The sequence below is a fragment of the Rhincodon typus genome, chromosome 38 (genome assembly GCF_021869965.1).
Source record: "Rhincodon typus isolate 14 chromosome 38, sRhiTyp1.1, whole genome shotgun sequence".
In the NCBI taxonomy this organism is placed as follows: domain Eukaryota; kingdom Metazoa; phylum Chordata; class Chondrichthyes; order Orectolobiformes; family Rhincodontidae; genus Rhincodon; species Rhincodon typus.
The window spans coordinates 3,328,426-3,347,123 of NC_063369.1; the positions used below are offsets into that span (position 1 = coordinate 3,328,426).

Sequence of the window (18,698 nt, forward strand, 5' to 3'; positions counted from 1 at the left end):
CAGTTTTTGTACTTTATATTCACTTCCAAAATAAACAAGACAAAGACAACAACTTTGAACAGTAGAAACCAAAATGCTTTAAAATGATAAAAAACATTAATGATTCTAAAAGCTTGAATTCAGTTCATCCTGAAAGGGCAGAAAGTTGAGAAGAAGAGATTAGGAGAAAAATAAACAGTAGGAGAATGTGAATTATTTGAGTATTTATTCTGTAAGATTGTGTTTCACTTGTTCTTTGGTGTGTAAGAGACTCAAATGTAGGAGATGATTGCTACTTCTGATGTTCATGTAGATTTATAACTGTAATATTAGTCTTTCTTTGGGCCTTACAAACTGCCATTGCATTTTCTAGTAAATCATCATACATCAACATTTTGATGTTTTCCGAACAGTTGTGATGAAGCACTATATGAATTATGGCTACACTTTTCACAATAAGTTGACAAAAGACAAACAAATTTGGCCTTCTAAGGAGATAGAGATTTCCCCAAATATAACAGCAATCCAAGAGTTTATTGTTACTTCTTGATGCATCTATCAAGGTACCCTATGCGCAATTAATATCAGGTAAGGATAAAAATTACTGGCACAATGTTTCTGGATGGGTGCTAAGCATGGTCAATGTCCAACTATTCTCCCCAACATTTTAGTGAGGATGTTAAACAGGTTAACACCACCATGAAAAGAATATGGGGAACTAAATTTGACCAAATTAAATGGATGTACAATAACTGATCCAACTAATCATACCATTGAACATTTTTAGTTAATTGCCTTAATGCTGTTTGATAATGTGCTCTGAAAAGAAGTTAATGGTTACAGTATTTAAGTAAGTGAAAAGGTTCAGGTGTTGTATTATATTGAGGTATGTATGGGTCTGGAAGATCTAATGCTTGAAAGAGTGCAGTAAGCACCACCCACTGTGAAACAATCATGGGGACTTGATAAGAGGAAAGAAGGAGCTTGTCGGAGACAAAATTCTAACAGTCTCTGTAGTAACGTAAATCTGGTTCATGTAATCTATCAATAGTTGCAGTAATGCAATAAACTTCCTCTTGATTACTCAATGCTTTTAGTTAGATCAGAAAGGTGGCTGTCCTTATCCACAGTAGACTGCTTCAGCAAAGGAAACTACACACAACATGGTGCGTTGCGTTATGGTGACAGCGTTGGTTCACTGCCATAACTTCGTGGGCAGTAATGACAAGCACTATTTCTCAATGGTATCAAATTAGAGAAATTAGACTTCAGGCCTTCATCAAAAAAATCAGAAAAAACACACGGGTGGCTCCGAAGATTTCAAGACAAGCAGATGCTGCTGATTGGTAATGACGGCAACCTCATGGAAACTGTAGACACAAAAGACTATTTCAGAGAATGACACAGAGCATTTCAGACGTGATGAACAACATACAGGAATAGAAGAAACCTCTAACTCTAAGGCTTAGGTACAGACTACTTCACAAGGCTGTCATGTGCTGGAGCAAGAACAAAAACAGAAGTTGCTGGAAAAGCTCAGCAGGTCTGGCAGCATCTGTGAAGAAAAAATCAGAGTTAATGTTTCAGGTCTGGTGACCCTTCCTCAGAACTGACAGTAGCTGGGGAAAATGTCTGTTCATATGCAGAAAATAAGGAGGGAGATGGGGTAGGGAGTAAACAATAGGATAAAGGAAAGAGCCCGAAGAAAGAGAAGAGCAGTTGGATAGACAAAGGAATTGATAACAATCTGGCTAGGAGGGTGAATAGCTGTTAATGGGGACTGTTAGTGACTGACAATAGGTAGTGTGTAATGGCAGGCTATGTGATAACAAGGCCTGATGTATGGGGTAGGGGGCTGGGACATGGGAGAGCTTAGGCCCTAAAATTATTGAACTCTATATTGAGTCCAAAGGGCTGCAGGGTCCCCAAGCAGAAAATGAGGTGTTGTTCTTCCAGCTTGTGTTGAGCTTCACTGGAACACTGCAGCAAGTCTGAGACAGAGATGTTGGCCAGTGAACAGGGTGGCGTGTTAAAGTGGCAGGGAACTGGAAGCTCAGGGTCTTTTTTGTGAGCAGAACGTAGATGTTCTGCAAAGTGGTCGCTCAGTCTACACTTCGTTTCCCCAATGTACAGGAGACCACACTGTGAGCAGCAAAGGGAGGGAGGAGGTAAATGGGCAGATGTTGCACCTTCACCAGTTGCAGGGGAGGTGCTGTGGGGCAGTGGGGGGTTGCTGTTGGGAGAGAAGAAGAGTGGACCAGGGTGTCCCAGAAGGAATGGTTCCTGCGAGAGGCGGACAAAGGAGGGTACAGTAAAATAGAACATAGAACAGTATAGCACAATACAAGCCCTTCAGCCCATGATGTTGTGCCGACCTATTATCCTACTCTAAAATCAAATACCCTGCATACCGTACATTTTACTATCATTCATGTGCCTATCCTAGAGTCCCTAAAGTATCTGACTCCACTAACACTGCCGGCAGCGCATTCCACACGCCCACCACTCTCTATGTGAAGAACCTACCTCTGACATCTCCCCTATACCTTCCTCCAATCACCTTAAAATTATGTCCCCTCATAATAGTCATTTCCGCCCTGTGAAAAAGTCTCTGACTATCCACTCTATCTATGCCTCTCATCATCTTGTACACCTCTACCAAGTCACCTCTCATCCTTCTTCACTCCAAAGAGAAAAGCCCTAGCTCCCTCAAAAGACCTGCCCTCCAGTCCAGGCAGCATCCTGGTAAATCTCCTCTGCACCCTCTCTAAAGCTCCCACATCCTTCCTATAACGAGGTGAGCAGAACTGAACACAATATTCTAAGTGTGGTCTAACCAGGGTTTTATAGAGCTACAGCATAACCTCGCGACTCTTAAACTCAATTCCCCTGCCAAAAAAAGCCAACACACCATACACCTTCTTAACAACCCTATCAACTTGGGTAGCAACTTTGAGGGATCTATGGACGTGGACCCCAAGATCCCTCTGTTCCTCCACACTACCAAGAATCCTGCCATTAACCCTGTAGTCTGCATTCAAATTCAACCTTCCAAAATGAATCACTTCACACTTTTCTGGGTTGAATTCCATCTGCCACTTCTTTGCCCAGCTCTTGTCAATGTCCCGTTGCAACCAACAACAGCCCTCCACGGTGTCCACAACTCCACCAACCTTCGTGTCATCAGCAAACTTACCAACCCACCCTTCCACTTCCTCATCCAAGTCATTTATAAAGATCACAAAGAGCAGGGGTCCCAGAACAGATCCCTGCGGAACACCACTGGTCACCAAGCTCCATGCTGAATACTTTCCATCTACTACCACCCTCTGTCTTCTATTGAACAGCCAATTCTATATCCAGACAGCCAAATTTCCCTGAATCCCATGCCTCCTAACTTTCTGAATGAGCCAAGCATGGGGAACCTTATCAAATGCCTTGCTAAAATCCATATACACCACATCCACTGCTCTACCTTCATCGATGTATTTTGTCGCATCCTCAAAGAATTCAATAAGGCTTGTGAGGCATGATCTGCCCCTCACAAAGCCGTGCTGACTATTTCTAATCAAACTGTGCTTTTCCAAATAATCATAAATACTATCTCTCAGAATCCTCTCCAATAATTTGCCCACCACAGAAGTAAGACTGACTGGTCTGTAATTCCCAAGATTATCCCTATTCTCTTTCTTGAACAAGGGAATGACATTTGTCACCCTCCAATCATAACTACTCCAGTGGACAGTGAGGATGCAAAGATCATCGCCAAAGGGGCAGCAATCTCTTCACTCGCTTCCCGTAGAAACCTTGGGCATATCCCATCTGGCCCAGGGGACTTATCTATCCTCATGTTTTTCAAAATTTCTAGCACATCCTCCTTCCTAACATCAACCTGTTCGAACATATCAGCCTGTTTCATGCTGTCCTCACACACGTCAATGTCCCTCTCACTAGTGAATACTGAAGCAAATTATTCATTAACGATCTGCCCTACTTCCTTCAACTCCGCGCACAAGTTCCTTCTACTATCCCTGATCGGCCCTACCCCCTCTCTGGCCATCCTCTTGTTCCTCACATAAGCATAGAATGCCTTGGGGTTTTCATTGATCCTACCTGCCAAGGCTTTTTCATACCCCCTTCTCGCTCTCCTAAGTCCATTCTTCAGTTCCTTCCTGGCTACCTTGTAGCTCTCTAGAGCCCTGTCATCCTTGCTTCCTCAACCTTAAGTAAGCTTCCTTCTTCCTCTTGACTTGATGTCCCACATATCTTGTCATCCAAGGTTCCTTCACCTTACCACGCCTTCCTTGCCTCAGTGGGACAAACCTATCCAGTACTTGTGACTGGAGGTGGCATCTCACTGGAGGTGGCAGAAATGGCATCTGATGATCTTTTGGATGTGGATGCTGGTGGGATGGTAAGTAAGGACAAGGGGAACACTAGTGCTGTTAGGGGAGGGAAGAGAAGGGCTGAGGGCAGAAGTGCAGGAGATGGGTTGAGCCTGGTTGAGGGCCCTGTCAACAACGGTGCTGGGGAATCCTCAGTTAAGGAAGACATTTTGGAGGCTCCTTTGTCAAAGTTGGCCTCATCTGAACATATGCGACGGAGACGGAGGAACTGAGAGAATGGGATGGAGTCTTAACGGGAAGCAGGGTGTGAGGTAGCTGTGGGAGTCAGTGGTTTATAGTGGATATTAGTGGCCAGTCTATCCCCAGAAATGGAAACAGAGATATCGAGGAAGGGAAGAGAGGAGTCAGAGACAGACCAGGTGAAAGTGAAGGCAGAGTGGAAATTGGATGCGAAACTGATGAATTTTTTCAATTCTGGATAAGAGAGGCATTCAGCACCAATGATAATCATCGATATATTGGAGAAAGAGTTGTGGGTGGGGCCTGGAATGGGACTGGAACAAGGAATATTCCACCTACCCCACAAAGAGACAGGCATAACTGGGACCATGCAGGTACCCATGGCCACCCCTCTTATCTGAAAAAAACAAGAGGAGTTAAAAGAGAATTTCTTGAGGGTGAGGATGAGCTTGGCCAAGCGGAGGAGGGTGGTGGTGGTAGGTGGGGATGATTCAGGTCTTTGCTCCAGGAAGAAGCAGAGAGCCCCAAGACCATCCTGATGGGAGATGGATATATAAAGGGATTGCATGTCCATGGTAAAGAGGAGGCGGCTGGAGCCTGCAAACTGGATGTTGTGAAACTGGCGTAAAGCGTCAGAGGAATCGCAGATGTACGTGGGCAGGGACTGGACCAGGGGAGAAAAGACTGAGTCAAGGTAAGAAGAGATGAGTTCTGTGGGGCAGGAGCAGGCTGATGCAATGAGTCTGCCCAGACAGTCCTGTTTGTGGATTTTTGGGAGGAGGTGGAAGTGAGCTGTGCGGTGCTCTGGGACTATCAGCTTGGAAACAGTGGTGGAGTGAGGGAAGGTCACCAGATGAAATAAGGTTAGTGATACAATGGCCTGATGCATCATGGTGGGGTCATGGTCTAGGGGAAGGTAGGAGGAGGTATGAGAGCTGGTGCTCAGCCTCTGCAATGTAGGGGTCAGTACGCCAGACTACAACAGCACCAGCCTTATCGGCAGGCTTAATACCCAAGTCAGGTACATGGAGTGTATTCAGTTTGGAGGGAGATAGGTTGGATTCGGTGAGGGGGGAGGCAGAGAAATTGAGGCGACCAATATCATGTCAACAGTTCTCAATGAACAGATCAAGTGCAGGTAAAAGGCCGGAGGGAGGGGTCCAGGTAGAGGAAGAGTATTGGAACTGGGGAAAGGGGTCTGTGGGACAGAGAGAGGACTCTTGTCGAAAGGAATGGGCACGGACTGAGACCTTTGCCAAGTACCGAACATTCAGTTAGGAGGGATGGTGAATACCCGACATGGGATGGCGTTGGAAGAGGGGATGGAGTCAGAGGGAAGGGAAGGAGAGGAAGGTTCCAGAGGGCCATGGGTATTTTTGAGTTGTTGCATCTTGTGGGCCTTGATGCCTGAAAGGAAAAGAAAATGTTTCTTGTTAGACAGCGAATGAGCTGAAGGATGAAGAGGAACTGCGGAGTGGTACAGTCCAGACCCAGCGTGTTCTGATGCTGTTGGAGAGAAAGGTCGAGAGTGTGCATGTGACACCGTATAGCACTGCTCCCCTCACCAAATCCAACCTATCAAAATTTTTAGTTTGCAGGCTCCAACCACCTCCTCTTTACCATGGATGAACAATCCCTTTACACATCCATTCCCCACCAGGATGATCTTAGGGCTCTCCACTTCTTCCTGGAGCAAAGACCTGAACCGTCCCCACCCACCACCACCCTCCTCTGCTTGTCCTCACCCTCAACAACTTCTCTTTTAACTCCTGTCATTTTCTTCAGGTCAGAGGGGCGGCCATGGGTATCTGCATGGGTCCTAATTATTCCCGTCTCTTTGTGGAGTATGTGGAACATTCCTTGTTCCAGCCTTATTCCAGCCCCCACCCACAACTCTTTTTCCAATATATCAATGATATCATCGGTCCTGCTTGCCTCTCTCATTTGGAATTGGAAAAGTTCATTGATTTCGCTTCCAGTTTTCACCCTGCCCTCACTTTCACCAGGTCTATCCCTTCCCTTCCCTTCCTCAACATTTCTGTTTCCATTTTTGTGGATAGACTGGCCGCTAATATCCATTATAAACCCACTGACTCCCTCGTCCACCTCCCTCAGGGACCATTCCCTCCGGGACACCTTGGTCCACTCTTCCTTCACTACCAACACCTCCCCACAGCCTTACGGCATCTTCCCCTGCAACTGGCAAAGGTACCACACCTGCCTATTTACCGCCTCCCTCCCCAGTATCCAAGGGCTCAAACATACCTTCCAGGTGAAGCAGCACTTTACCGGCACTTCCCAGAATCTAGTCTACTCCATTTGCTGCTCACAGTGTGGTCTCCTCTACACTGGGGAAACTAAGTGGAGTCTGGGTGACCGCCTCACAGAACACCTACATTCTGCTCGCAAAAAAGACCCTGAGCTTCCAGTTGCCTGCCACTTTAACACACCACCCTGTTCACTGGCCAACATCTCTGTCTCTGGCTTGCTGCAGTGTTCCAGTGAAGCTCAATGCAAGTTGGAAGAACGCACCTAATTTTCCGCTTGGGGACCCAGCAGCGCTCTGGAATCAATATAGAGTTCAATAATTTTAGGACCTAAACTCTCCCATGTCCCAGCACCTTACCCCACACACCAGGCCTTGTTATCACATAGCCTGCCATTACACACCACCTATTGTCAGTCACTAACAGTCCCCACTAACAGCTATTCACCCTCCTAGCCAGATCGTTATCAATTCCTTTGTCTATCCAACTGCTGTTCTCTCTGTTCGGGCTCTATCCTTTATTCTATTGTTTACTCCCTACCCCATCCCCCTCCCTATTTTCTGCATATAAACCGACATTTTCCCAGTTACAGAGATAGTAGGAACTGCAGATGGTGGAGAATCTGAGATAACAAGGTGTAGAGCTGGATGAACACAGCAGGCCAAGCAGTATCAGAGGAGCAGGAAAGCTGATGTTTCGGGCCTAGACCCTTCTTCAGAAATTTCATTTTCCCAGTTACCATCTATTCTGAGGAAGATCATCGGACCTGAAACGTTAACTCTGATTTTTTTCTTCACAGATGCTGCCAGACCTGCTGAGTTTTCCCAGCAACTTCTGTTTTTGTTCCTGATTTACAGCATCCGCAGTTCTTTTGGTTTTTATGTGCTGGAGCAGTCCTGAATTCCAAGTTAAGCTACTGAGACAACCAGAAATTGAAGATTAAAGCCAAAGCACCCTGTTACCAAACATAAAACCTCAAACAATGACATAACTCATGCTAAAAGGGTAGTCATTTAAAATCAAAATGCAACTCTAATTTTGTATCATCACCAAAGCATGGACGCCACCGTAGCGTGGATGCTGTAAGGCAGGGCTGGAAAAAACAAAAATAAGAGGGAAACGATAGAAAACCCATATATTCCAGAAGCAGAGAGATGAGGAAATTGCTAACCAAGCCACTTAAAGCAAAGATGCAGAAGCAAACCTGATGAATCCTAAGAGGAAAATTTATAACTTTGCACAAGAGATCTGTGGAATCTATTCATTTCTTGAGGCTAAACCAACAAAAGACACAGTTAATAAGTCAAAGCAGTTGGTAGGACAGATTCCAGACAATATAGGCCCTTGCCAACTGTCACAGACAATGGAAAATGTGGAAATTAGATTATGATTTTCCTATCTTAAGCCTGAAACAGAAAGGTATTTTTTGATTTGTTCATTTCCCTTTTCATTCCAATCCCTTACTGAGGTAGGCTGAGGATGTTCCCTAAATCCACGGGTATTAAATAATCAATTCATGTGAGTTACAACTTCCAGAAGGTCAATGTCCAATAATAGTTGCCTCGGTTAGCTATGCCCAGTAGTTTTCCCAGTCACAGGCAAAGTTAGCTTCTGTCTAGCCAGCAACTTGGAGCCAGAGATTCAGGCTCTGAGTTAGGCTGTCAATTCAGCCAGGAGTCCTCTCCTTCTCAAGGTCAAACAGCAACTGATTTCGAATCCCAGAATTGTATATTTAAGCAATTCAATAAGCTGATGTTTCAGTCATCTCTCAAGGATAAACATTTCAGGTGCTGATGGCACATCCTAGTGGAACGTCATTAAGTAAACATTGTAGCTTTACCTCACATCAAAGTTTCCATTGACAGACAATGAGGTAATTTTACCAATTTTAGTAGAATGCATCTTGATGTTTCTTTTATCAGAAGCTGACTGGAAGCAGATGGCTTGTCTCCAATGTGACAATACTGTGGCTTTAAGAGGTGCATTTTGTCCTTTTTTTACAAAGAAAGTTTGAGACAGAGTTGGAACAGTTAATTAGTAGTAGTTAATATATATATTATTTTGTTAAGCGTTTTAATAGAGTTACAGTTAAGCCAATTGTTTCCTTTTATTTAATTTTATCTGTATTTTAACTGTAGTCTAAAAATAAAGTGTGTTTTGCTTAAAGTTGAGTAGTTTGACCAATCGAATTGCATCTGGAATGCAACACCTTACATTTACCTTTAAAGTAAGAAAAATTAGGATCTAGGCTAGCTCCTTAATATATTTTGAGGGGGTTTGGTCTGGTCCATAACACCAAGTCTTTCTGTCAGCTTGGAGATAACAAGAACTGCAGATGCCAGAGTCAGAGTCAATACAGTGTGGAGCTGGAGGAACACAGCAGGTCAGGCAGCATCAGGGGAGCAGGAGAGTCGATGTTTCGGGCCTAGACCCTTCATCAAGACTTTCTGTCAGCTTTAACTGGGATGTCTATACAATGAAGGGGTTCAGAAATTATGATCATGTGATTAGTTTTGGCCACTTATGAGTCCAGCAATTTTGTCAGTGTTTTTTAAAGGAACAAATTTGAAATGAAAATTTCAAAAATAATGAAAATGTAGAAAGAAACACCGTTTCCTTTGGGGCTTTTCTTTATGCCCCCGACCATGACACAATGCTGTCGAGCAAAGAAACTTTATAAATGTAAACAGTGCCTAGCTTATAAAACTGAATGCTTATACTGTGAGAAAGTAGATCCCTTTCAAAAAATACACTGAAGCCTGACACAACCAAGAAAAGCAAAAGGCTGAAGAACTACTTGCACAGAAAGATAAGTAAAATAGGACAACGGAAGATAAAAATAAAGTTTTCCTCGGGGACAACAAGGTGCAGGGCTGGATGAACACAGCAGGCCAAGCAGCATCATAGGAGCAGAGAGGCTGACGTTTCGGGCCTAGACCCTTCATCAGAAAAGGGGGAGGGGAAGGGGGTTTTGAAATAAATAGGGAGAGAGTGGGAGGCGGATAGAAGAGGGATAGAGGAGAGGATAGGTGGAGAGGAAACAAACAGGTCGAAGAGGCGGGGATGGGGCCAGGAAAGGTGAGTGTAGGTAGGGAGTTAGGAAGGGGATAGGTCAGTCCAGGGAGGACGGACAGGTCAAGGGGGCGGGATGAGGTTGGTCGGTAGGAGATGGAGGTGCGGCTTGAGGTGGGAGGAGGGGATAGGTGGGAGGAAGAACAGGTTAGGGAGGCAGGGACGAGTTGGACTGGTTTTGGGATGCGGTGGGGGGAGTGCGGCTTGAGGTGGGAGGAGGGGATAGGTGGGAGGAAGAATGCGGCTTGAGGTGGGAGGAGTTTCCTCGGGGATATCAGTGACTGAAACCAAACATTTTGGCATGCGAACATTTATATCAATAGGCAGCTCATAAATTTCAAGTTAGACACTTGAGCAAATATCATGATATTACTAGACAATGAACTTTGATTGACAAAACACTGCCTACGGCCATCAGGTGCGCAATGACATGGTCTCACATGGGCCAGGAGGCACTGCACTTAATGTTAAAGGTCTGCTAAAAGCACCTCTCCAACATAGGGGACACCAAATGCTAAAAAACAATATGTAATTCACAGCTAAGAATTCTCTTTCCTGTGTAGACGGGCATATATTGACATCAATCTCATTTAAAAGGAAGAGATTAACCAAAAAAAGCCAAGGAAAAGCAGTGGAAAATTTTGGTAGGCTTTATAAGCTCATATACAGCCTTTTAAAAAAAGCGAAATCTCCAGAGGTCAGTCACAATAAAAGTTTCAAATTGTAACTGAGAATGGAAAGTTGTAACTATAGCGGTTTGGTGAGATTTTTTCCACTACTATCAAAATTGAAGTGAATTCAAAACAAAATTCATACAAAGAGGTAATATCTACATCACTTGAGAGATGTGCAGTTAAACACAGGCACAGAAGCATCTGCAATTTAATTGAGTCAAATTGCCATATACAACAATGGACAACTATCTATTCTAAATTCAAGTCTAGCTTTAGGGGCTGAGTTGATTAAGAAAAAAATCAGGTCAAGCAAAATGTCCCCCCTCACCTTGCAAACAAAAAATCCCAACAATAATAAGACATACAACAGCATCAAGAATGCATTTCCAAGTAAAGAACTGAGGAAGTGAACAAGCTAGTTTCACCAATAATTGAATCACTGCTAGGGAATGAGAAAGCTCAAGAAGTTGTAGTAAGTCCACGCACTTTAATACAAATCTACAGATGGAATAAGGACCAAATTCTACTAATGCAAATTGAAGATTTGGTGCATAAACTACAGGAGGGCACCATTAAGAAGAGACAAGAACAAGCAAACATCCAAGAACAAAGAAAAAAAAACCACCTAGAGCAAGGCCACACCAGCAACTGTAAAGAATAAGCATACATTACTAAGGTCCTCCTTGAAACATATACAAGAAATTATAGACCTTCCAGTTCAAGAGAGAATGACAGACTTCAGACCATCAAGAAGACAGCCGGAATCAACTACCTTCTGTTCAACACACTACCATTTTTCCAAGTCTAAAATGAACTCTTTCAGGGAGAACAGTAAAACCTGCAAGCTGGGGAGAATTGTAGTAATTAATGTAAGTATATAGAAAAAAGTATAACAATAAAAGTACAAAGAAAAAAGACTTGGAGGAAGCTATTGTATTTGAGTCAGAAAAGATTAATATTTGTTTGAGTGCAGTAAGTACCATCCATTGTGGTGATGTCACAGGGTCTTGGTCAGAGTCAAGAGGAGCTGGTAGGAGACCAGGTTGGGGCTAATCATAACAATCTTTGGAGTATCAAGGTCACATCCATGTAATCGTAATTAGTTACAGTAATACAATAATCTTCATATTGTTTACTCAACAATACTCTTCCAGTTAGGCCAGAAAGGTGACTATCTTCCTCCCCACTAGACCACTTCAGCTTTGAAGGAGCTCACACACACATTGAATACAGATACCAAAGCATGGCACCATGAAGAGATATATACATAAATCTCCACTTCACCCAATCAATCTATGCCCCAATGGGAGCTGCCAAACGGAGGCATTGGGGTGGACAGGGATCAGAATTGGAGGGTGGAATGGCCATATCCTCTTAGCTGCCATTCTTATATAGCTCTCAATTACTGATGTTGTGGCATTTACAGTATCTAATAACAAGGCAGCCTGTTGGGTGGTGGTATCACTCCCTGATGCAGACCAGGTCACTTGCCAGAAAAACATAAATTTCCTTCCTCACCCTCTCCCGTTTTAATGCTAACTTTTCTTTAGTTTCCCCTCAAGAAATGTGGAGGCTATGCAATGACCAAGCGTGGTTCATCTTTCACTGGCTATCTTTTCATACAAAATATATTCCAACATCATGTTCAGGAACAACAGATTGGATTAATTTATTCCTGTCTTAGCCCAGGAGACACTGAGGTAAATTCTCTTAGCAACACCTAGGCTGAGATCAGATAACTTGGAGAACTAAGAGAGGAGTTTGTCTTTTTGACAATGGTCGTAAGCTGCACACTCATCACTTCTTAATTGTTATCTGGTATGGGTTTTAAACTAAGAAAAATCCAAACAAAATTTACAGTACAGAGATGTGGAAAATCTGAAAGATAAACACAAAATGCTGGAGGTATATAGTAGGTTAGTCCAGATCTGTTGAAAGCACCAGGCAATGGGCAATGTTTTACCAATCTGAAACATAAATTTGTTGGTTCTTCAGTTTAACAATGCTGTGTAAATCAAGTAAATTTGTTCAAAACTTGAATTGTATTGGGAAGAATATCATGTAGGACACTATAAGATTGAGAGGAGTTACAGTGTTGAAGCTCCGCAAACTTTATTGTCCTGTGCAACTACAAAATCAGCCTATAACAAAGTAATAACTCATGATGCCCGACTGGTAAGAAACATTGTTTATTGTTGAACACTAAAATACAGCCACTACTCGTGGCATATGTGGGCTAGTCCCAGCCTACAACAGTCAGTTCTGCAGATCTATTCCTAAGTCTGCTTTCTTTTAGTATATATTTTCTAATGAACCTGACCCAGAGAAATTATGACACACCTCTGGACCAGATGAGACTTGAACCCTGTGTTCCAGGTTCAGACAAAGGGACACTATCACTGCACCACAAGAGACTCTCCCTGGGTCTGCTTTTTTTTAATCAACCCGTTCAAAGATATTACTGTGCACCTCTGGTGCAAGTGGGACTTAAATTGGGGGTCTCCTGGCTCAGAGGCAGGGACACTACCACAGTGTCATGAGACCTCATTCCTGGTTCTGCTTTATAAAGGACTCGGGTAATGAGTTCCAGTTCAACAGGCTGATGCCTTTTACAAAGGGAACTCGTACTCAACAAGCTTCACAGGTTGATTTTTTTTTTCTTGATTCATTAACGGGATGAGGGCATCGCTGACTGGGCAGCATTTATTGTCCATCACGAATTGCCCAGAGGGCAGTTAAGAGTCAACCACATTAGTTATTCGCCGAGAACCTTGTAGGGGTTATCATCGTCAAGACATTGAAAATGTTCAAAAATGGAGAGAAATTGAAATAATCTGTAGACAATACAGATGAATCTGAATTGTTTGAGTAGTGGTTTAATACGCAGTAATTCTCGTTGGTTTTAATCCTCTCTACATGCTGTGATATTGAGTGTTGTTTCATGTTCTTGATCTGAAAGGCTTTTCATCTACTATGCTAATTCTGGAAGTTGCAAGCATTATGGGACCACTTAGATGTATATAAGTACAATCCATGCTTCTGATTACACTGCCTTCCCCCAGGTCTCCTATCCCTTTGGAACTTGGTTTGTAAGTGTTTGAAGCTAACACGTTATAACAAAAAAGTCATATATTTTGCTTCCCAGCACTGACTCACAATTAAAGAAATCCCATAATGTGTTTTATCTTCTTCCAATTCTATAACCAAACAACCAGAGCACACATTCCTGAGACAAGGTATCCCAGTAACCAGTACGTAAGAGATACTTCCTGCTTTGTGAGGCCTCTCAGATAAGAGTGTGGTGTTCATTTGGTACCTTCTGAACATCGCACCTGAGATAGAAGAATTGTAGAACAGTAAAACTTCATTGTTCCTTCCCTCCCTTAATTTTTGCCTTTTTCCTCCCTCTTATGACTGTTCCTCACCTGGGACCTAATGTAAGGTACAGATGTTGAAGCCATTTTGGATCGTCTTACTGCATCACTCAAAACAAACCTGTTGCTCACCATCGTACTGTCTGCATATTCTTAAACAACAATCATCTCCATTACAGTGCCTAGAAGTCCATTTCACTTTATGTGAAGAACTTTGAGATAACAGTTTTATTTCTTCTTTTCAAACTCTGCCCACTTCCCCTGTTCTAATAAGTTTAATTTGAAGTTTGAGGTTTATGTTTTCTGTATTATTTATTATTTTACACTCTTCAGTTCCATTTGAGAAAGCAAGTTGTCTTTAGCTTCCCATCATCTGACAGCTGAGGCAATCCAATAGAGTCACCATACATAGAAAATCGAAACTATTGATCTACAACTTCCAAAACTCTGCAGGCAAACAGAACACCTCCGTGCTGTACTACCAGAGCTGTAGCTTGGTGCTATATCTGAAGCTATATCGTAACATCCAGGGGATGATTCATTAAAATAATTAATTTTGTATATGTTCCTCATCTATGCAAAATAACAGATCAAAGATCAGGTGGCAGGAGAGAGCTACAATCCATTTCAGCTCTCCTGTGCTAGGGAGTGGAGGAATTTTTTTTTCTTTATTCATTCACGGGATGAGGGCGTCGCTGGCTGGGCAGCATTTATTGCCCATCCCTAATTGCCCAGAGGACAGTTAAGAGTCACCCACATTGCTGTGGGTCTGGAGTCATATGTAGGCCAGACCAGGTAAGGATGGCAGTTTCCTTCCCTATAAGACATTAGCGAACCAGATGGGTTTTTCCTGACAATCAACAATGGGTTCTTGATCATTGTTAGATTCAAATTCCACCATCTGCCATGGTGGGCTTTGAACCCAGGTCCCCAGAACATTATCTGGGTCTCTGGATTAACAGTTCAGCAATAATACCACTAGGCCATTGCCTCCCCATATCTCAGGTTTATCACAGGTAATCATTATCCAAAAACTTCCCATTGTAAACTGTTTTGTGTAAGTAAACACTGCATGAGGATAGGATTTTCTTCAGCTGAAATGCCTCAGGACGGCCTATTTAGACTGCTAAATATGGCAATGGCCCATGGTGTTAGGGGCAAGGTACTGCCATGGATAGAGGATTGGCTGACACAGAAGACAGAGAGTGGAGGTAGAGGTGCCTTTTCCAGGATGACAACTGGTGATGAGTAGAGTTCCGCAGGGGTCAGTGCTGGGACCACAACTATTCACATTATATATTAATGTTCTGGATGAAGGACTGGTGGGCATTGTTGCTAAATTTGCAAATTACACAAAGCTAGTGGAGGTAAAGGTAGTGTTGAAGACATGGGGAGGCTGCAGAAGGATTTAGACTAGGAAAGTGGGCAAAGAAGTGGCAGATGCAATACAATGTAGGAAAGTGTTAAGTTATGCACTTTGATAGGAAGAATAGAGGCATAGACTATTTTCTAAATGGGAAAGACTTCAGAAATCTGAAGCACAAAGGAACGTGGGAATCCTAGTTCAGGATTCTCTTAAGGTTAACATACAGGCTCAGTTGGCAGTTACGAAGGTAAATGTAATATTAGCACTCATGTTGAAAGGGTTAGTGTACAAGAGCAGGTTTGTACTACTGAGGCTGTATAAGGCTCTGGTCAGACGGCATTTTGAATATTGTGAGCAGTTTTGGGCCCGTATCTAAGGAAGGATGTACTGGCCTTGGAGAGATTCCAGAGGAGGTTTACTAGAATGATCCCAGGGATAAAAGGCTTGTCATATAAGGATTGGTTGAGGACTCTGGGTCTGTACTTAATGGAGGTTACAATAATGAGAATGCTCTCATTGAAATTTGCAGAATACTGAGAGGCCTGGGTAGAGTGGAGGTGGAGAAGATATTTCCACCAGTAGGAGAGTCTAGGACCTGAGGAATTTCTCCAGCTGGAGAGTGGTGAATCTGTGGAACTCCATGCTACAGAAGTATGTTGAAAACAAGTTATTGAGTGTATTTATGACAGAGATAGATAAGTTCTTGATTAGAAACGAGATCAAGGGTTACAGGGAGAAGGCAGGAGAATGGGGTTCAGAAACATATCAGCCATGATCAAATGGCCGTGCAGACATGATCGGCCAAATGACCTTATTCTGCTCCTATATTTTATGGTCTTATGACATCAAATAGCCTGCCTAAGCTTACTGTTCACTCTCAGATGTGAAGAATGAGCATGTGATGGGCTGACAGCCTCAAGGAAGCTGCACCCTAGGAAGCACCATCATGAATGAGAGAGAAAAGATTGATAAAAAAACACAGCAGTACAATAGCTAAAGAACCATATCAGTCTTCAGTATGTATTATTCCAGAACATTCCAATCTAGTAGGAACGGATATGAGGATTAGGTGAAAATTCCTATTCTTTGCCCAGTAGGCAGTTAAAATTACATCCAACAAGATTCTTCCATCAATTGCTCAGACTCTGTCTGTGACCTACATCACCAAGTCTTTTTATATTTGTGCCTTATTTTAATCTTATTCTAAATTTTATATTTTTTATTTTGAGATTTTCATTTATTCGATCCATTGTATTTGGGGTAAAATTGACAGTAATACTCACAAGTATGCTTATAGGTCGGTCACATTGGTGAAAATATATTTAATTAACCAAGAAGACAACTCCACTATAGCTGTCATTAAAATTTGTTATTTTCTTATAGGATTGACATCAAATGAAGTTTGCCTGGTTCAGCAACAAATTAATCTCGTACAGTGAGAAGAAGTGCCTCGGATTGGTCTAAAGTGGATTTTGATTGAATAGGGAGACTTTGTTGGGTGTTGGTTGGGTACGCTAGATAGCTTGTTAAGTTCGATGTCAGAAATTCAGACAGGTTAGAGCATGTAACCCATACAATGTCTTCCATTATTATAAATGACTTCTTTTACACTCTGATATTCTCAACACCAGGAAACATACCTAGCAAAATTTTCCCTAACAAATCTGGTTGAAATAAGAATGAAAATGCTAGAAATGCACAGTGGCTCAGTCAGCACCCAAAGAGGTCGCTAAGTTAGCTTTTCCAGAAGGAATGGGAGCTTCCCAGTTGGGGTTGGTTTACCCATTTTTAAAGGCCTGACATACACTAGTCCAGAGGTGAAAGGAAGAACGTCAGATTTTTCCAGTTTCAACCTGGGTCAGACTTCCAACCTCCCAAAAAAAATTAATCCATCTTTTCTTTCAGCTACAATCATATCCATGGCATAAGCTTTTCCTGCTTAGATTTTGGATTTCCAGCATTCATAGTATTTCCCATTTTCTCTTGATAGATTCCAAACTGTTTAATGTGTATGGCCTAACAATATGGTTTTAAACCCTTGTAAACTAAAGGACATATCTGCTCTCTTTAACCCCTTGACTTACAGACGTCACTTTCTCTTTTTACTTTCTTTTGGCTTTTTGTTCTGTGGTCGTTGCTTCCCCTTTTTCCTTTTGTTATCTCTTTGCTTTCTTCAATGTTTTTCTGTCTGTGTTTTTTCTCCTGGTTTTTTATTTTTTGATTTGCTTTGTTTCAATTTTCATGTAGGGCAGTAGTTCTGTGAGTGGGAGTCCAGTACCTTCCACTTCTGGCACCAGCACACCAAGGCGCGGACGCAGACAACTTCCCCAGACTCCCTCCACACCTAGGCCGCATGTCACCTACTCCCCTGTGGTCCGAAAAGCCATGAATACATCACAGCAGGGCAGAATACCAACCCCTGTGCCACGCAGGTACTCACCACCGCCCCCAGAGCATCAGAGAGGGGAGCGGCAGAGCTGCAGCAGGTCTCCCGCTATGGAGAGAAGCACCATCCCCCGTAACGAATCCTCTCGACTGAATCGCCAAAGCAGAAGCCGCTGGTCCACTCCCAGCTCCCATGTATCTGAGCCTTACCTGGGATCTCCCAACCATAACTATTACTGCAGCCCTGACTATGATGTGCCAAGCGAGGAAACTCTGACCTTCGAGGCTGCCATAGCAACAAGTTCCAGAAGGTCACCCAGGACTTCTCGGGTGACGTCATCCTCTGGGTCCCCTTCACGGCATGGGCGACGAGTACCAAATGGGTACTATCACAATCTCGGGGTGACGAAAACAAAAGGACCTGGCAGAAGAAAAGGAATGCATGAACCCTACAGTGAAACTGATGAGGATGACTGGTGCTAGCCCCAACATTCATCTTACATTGCCAAGCACGTCAGGGGGACTCTCTGGGCCTCTTAAGACCTGTGGAGCTGTAGCCTTCTAAAAAAAAGTTTGAAAAAAAACACAAAAAATGGGAGAAAGGAAAAAAAACTGAAAAAAAAAGTTTTAAACTAATCTTTATTGGGTGGGAGTTTGGAGCATGTGTAAAAATAAATCAAAATGGGGACATAGCAAGAAACTAGGACTCATGTGGGTCCCTATAACAGGTTTAGCTGTCTCTAACATAAATAAGGAGAGGAAAAAGGAAGTAAACAAAATCCTAAGAGGACTTTGGAGACTGTTGGGTTTCATTGATGAGTTTTATCATCTGTTACCTGTTAATATATATTGATATTGTATGGGGGAATGAAGGTTATCCAGTGCACAACATGTTCAATCACATAAATTCATCTGAATGCCTGCGATACGAATGTCATTTCTGCGGAGTGGGCTCTAAGCAATGACAAATAAGAAGAGAAAAATAAGAAATCCAT

At 42.9% G+C, this 18,698-nt stretch overlaps 1 protein-coding gene across 1 annotated transcript in view; it reads left to right on the plus strand.

Annotated features, from left to right (window-relative positions):
• Nucleotides 1-18,186, plus strand: part of LOC109912552 (voltage-dependent P/Q-type calcium channel subunit alpha-1A-like) — a 547,201-nt gene extending 529,015 nt beyond the window's left edge. The window contains exon 49 of the mRNA XM_048617794.1: nucleotides 17,566-18,186. Within this exon, the coding sequence (XP_048473751.1) occupies nucleotides 17,566-18,186 (621 nt within the window). The remainder of the gene's footprint in view (nucleotides 1-17,565) is intronic.
• The last annotated feature ends 512 nt before the right edge of the window (nucleotides 18,187-18,698 follow it).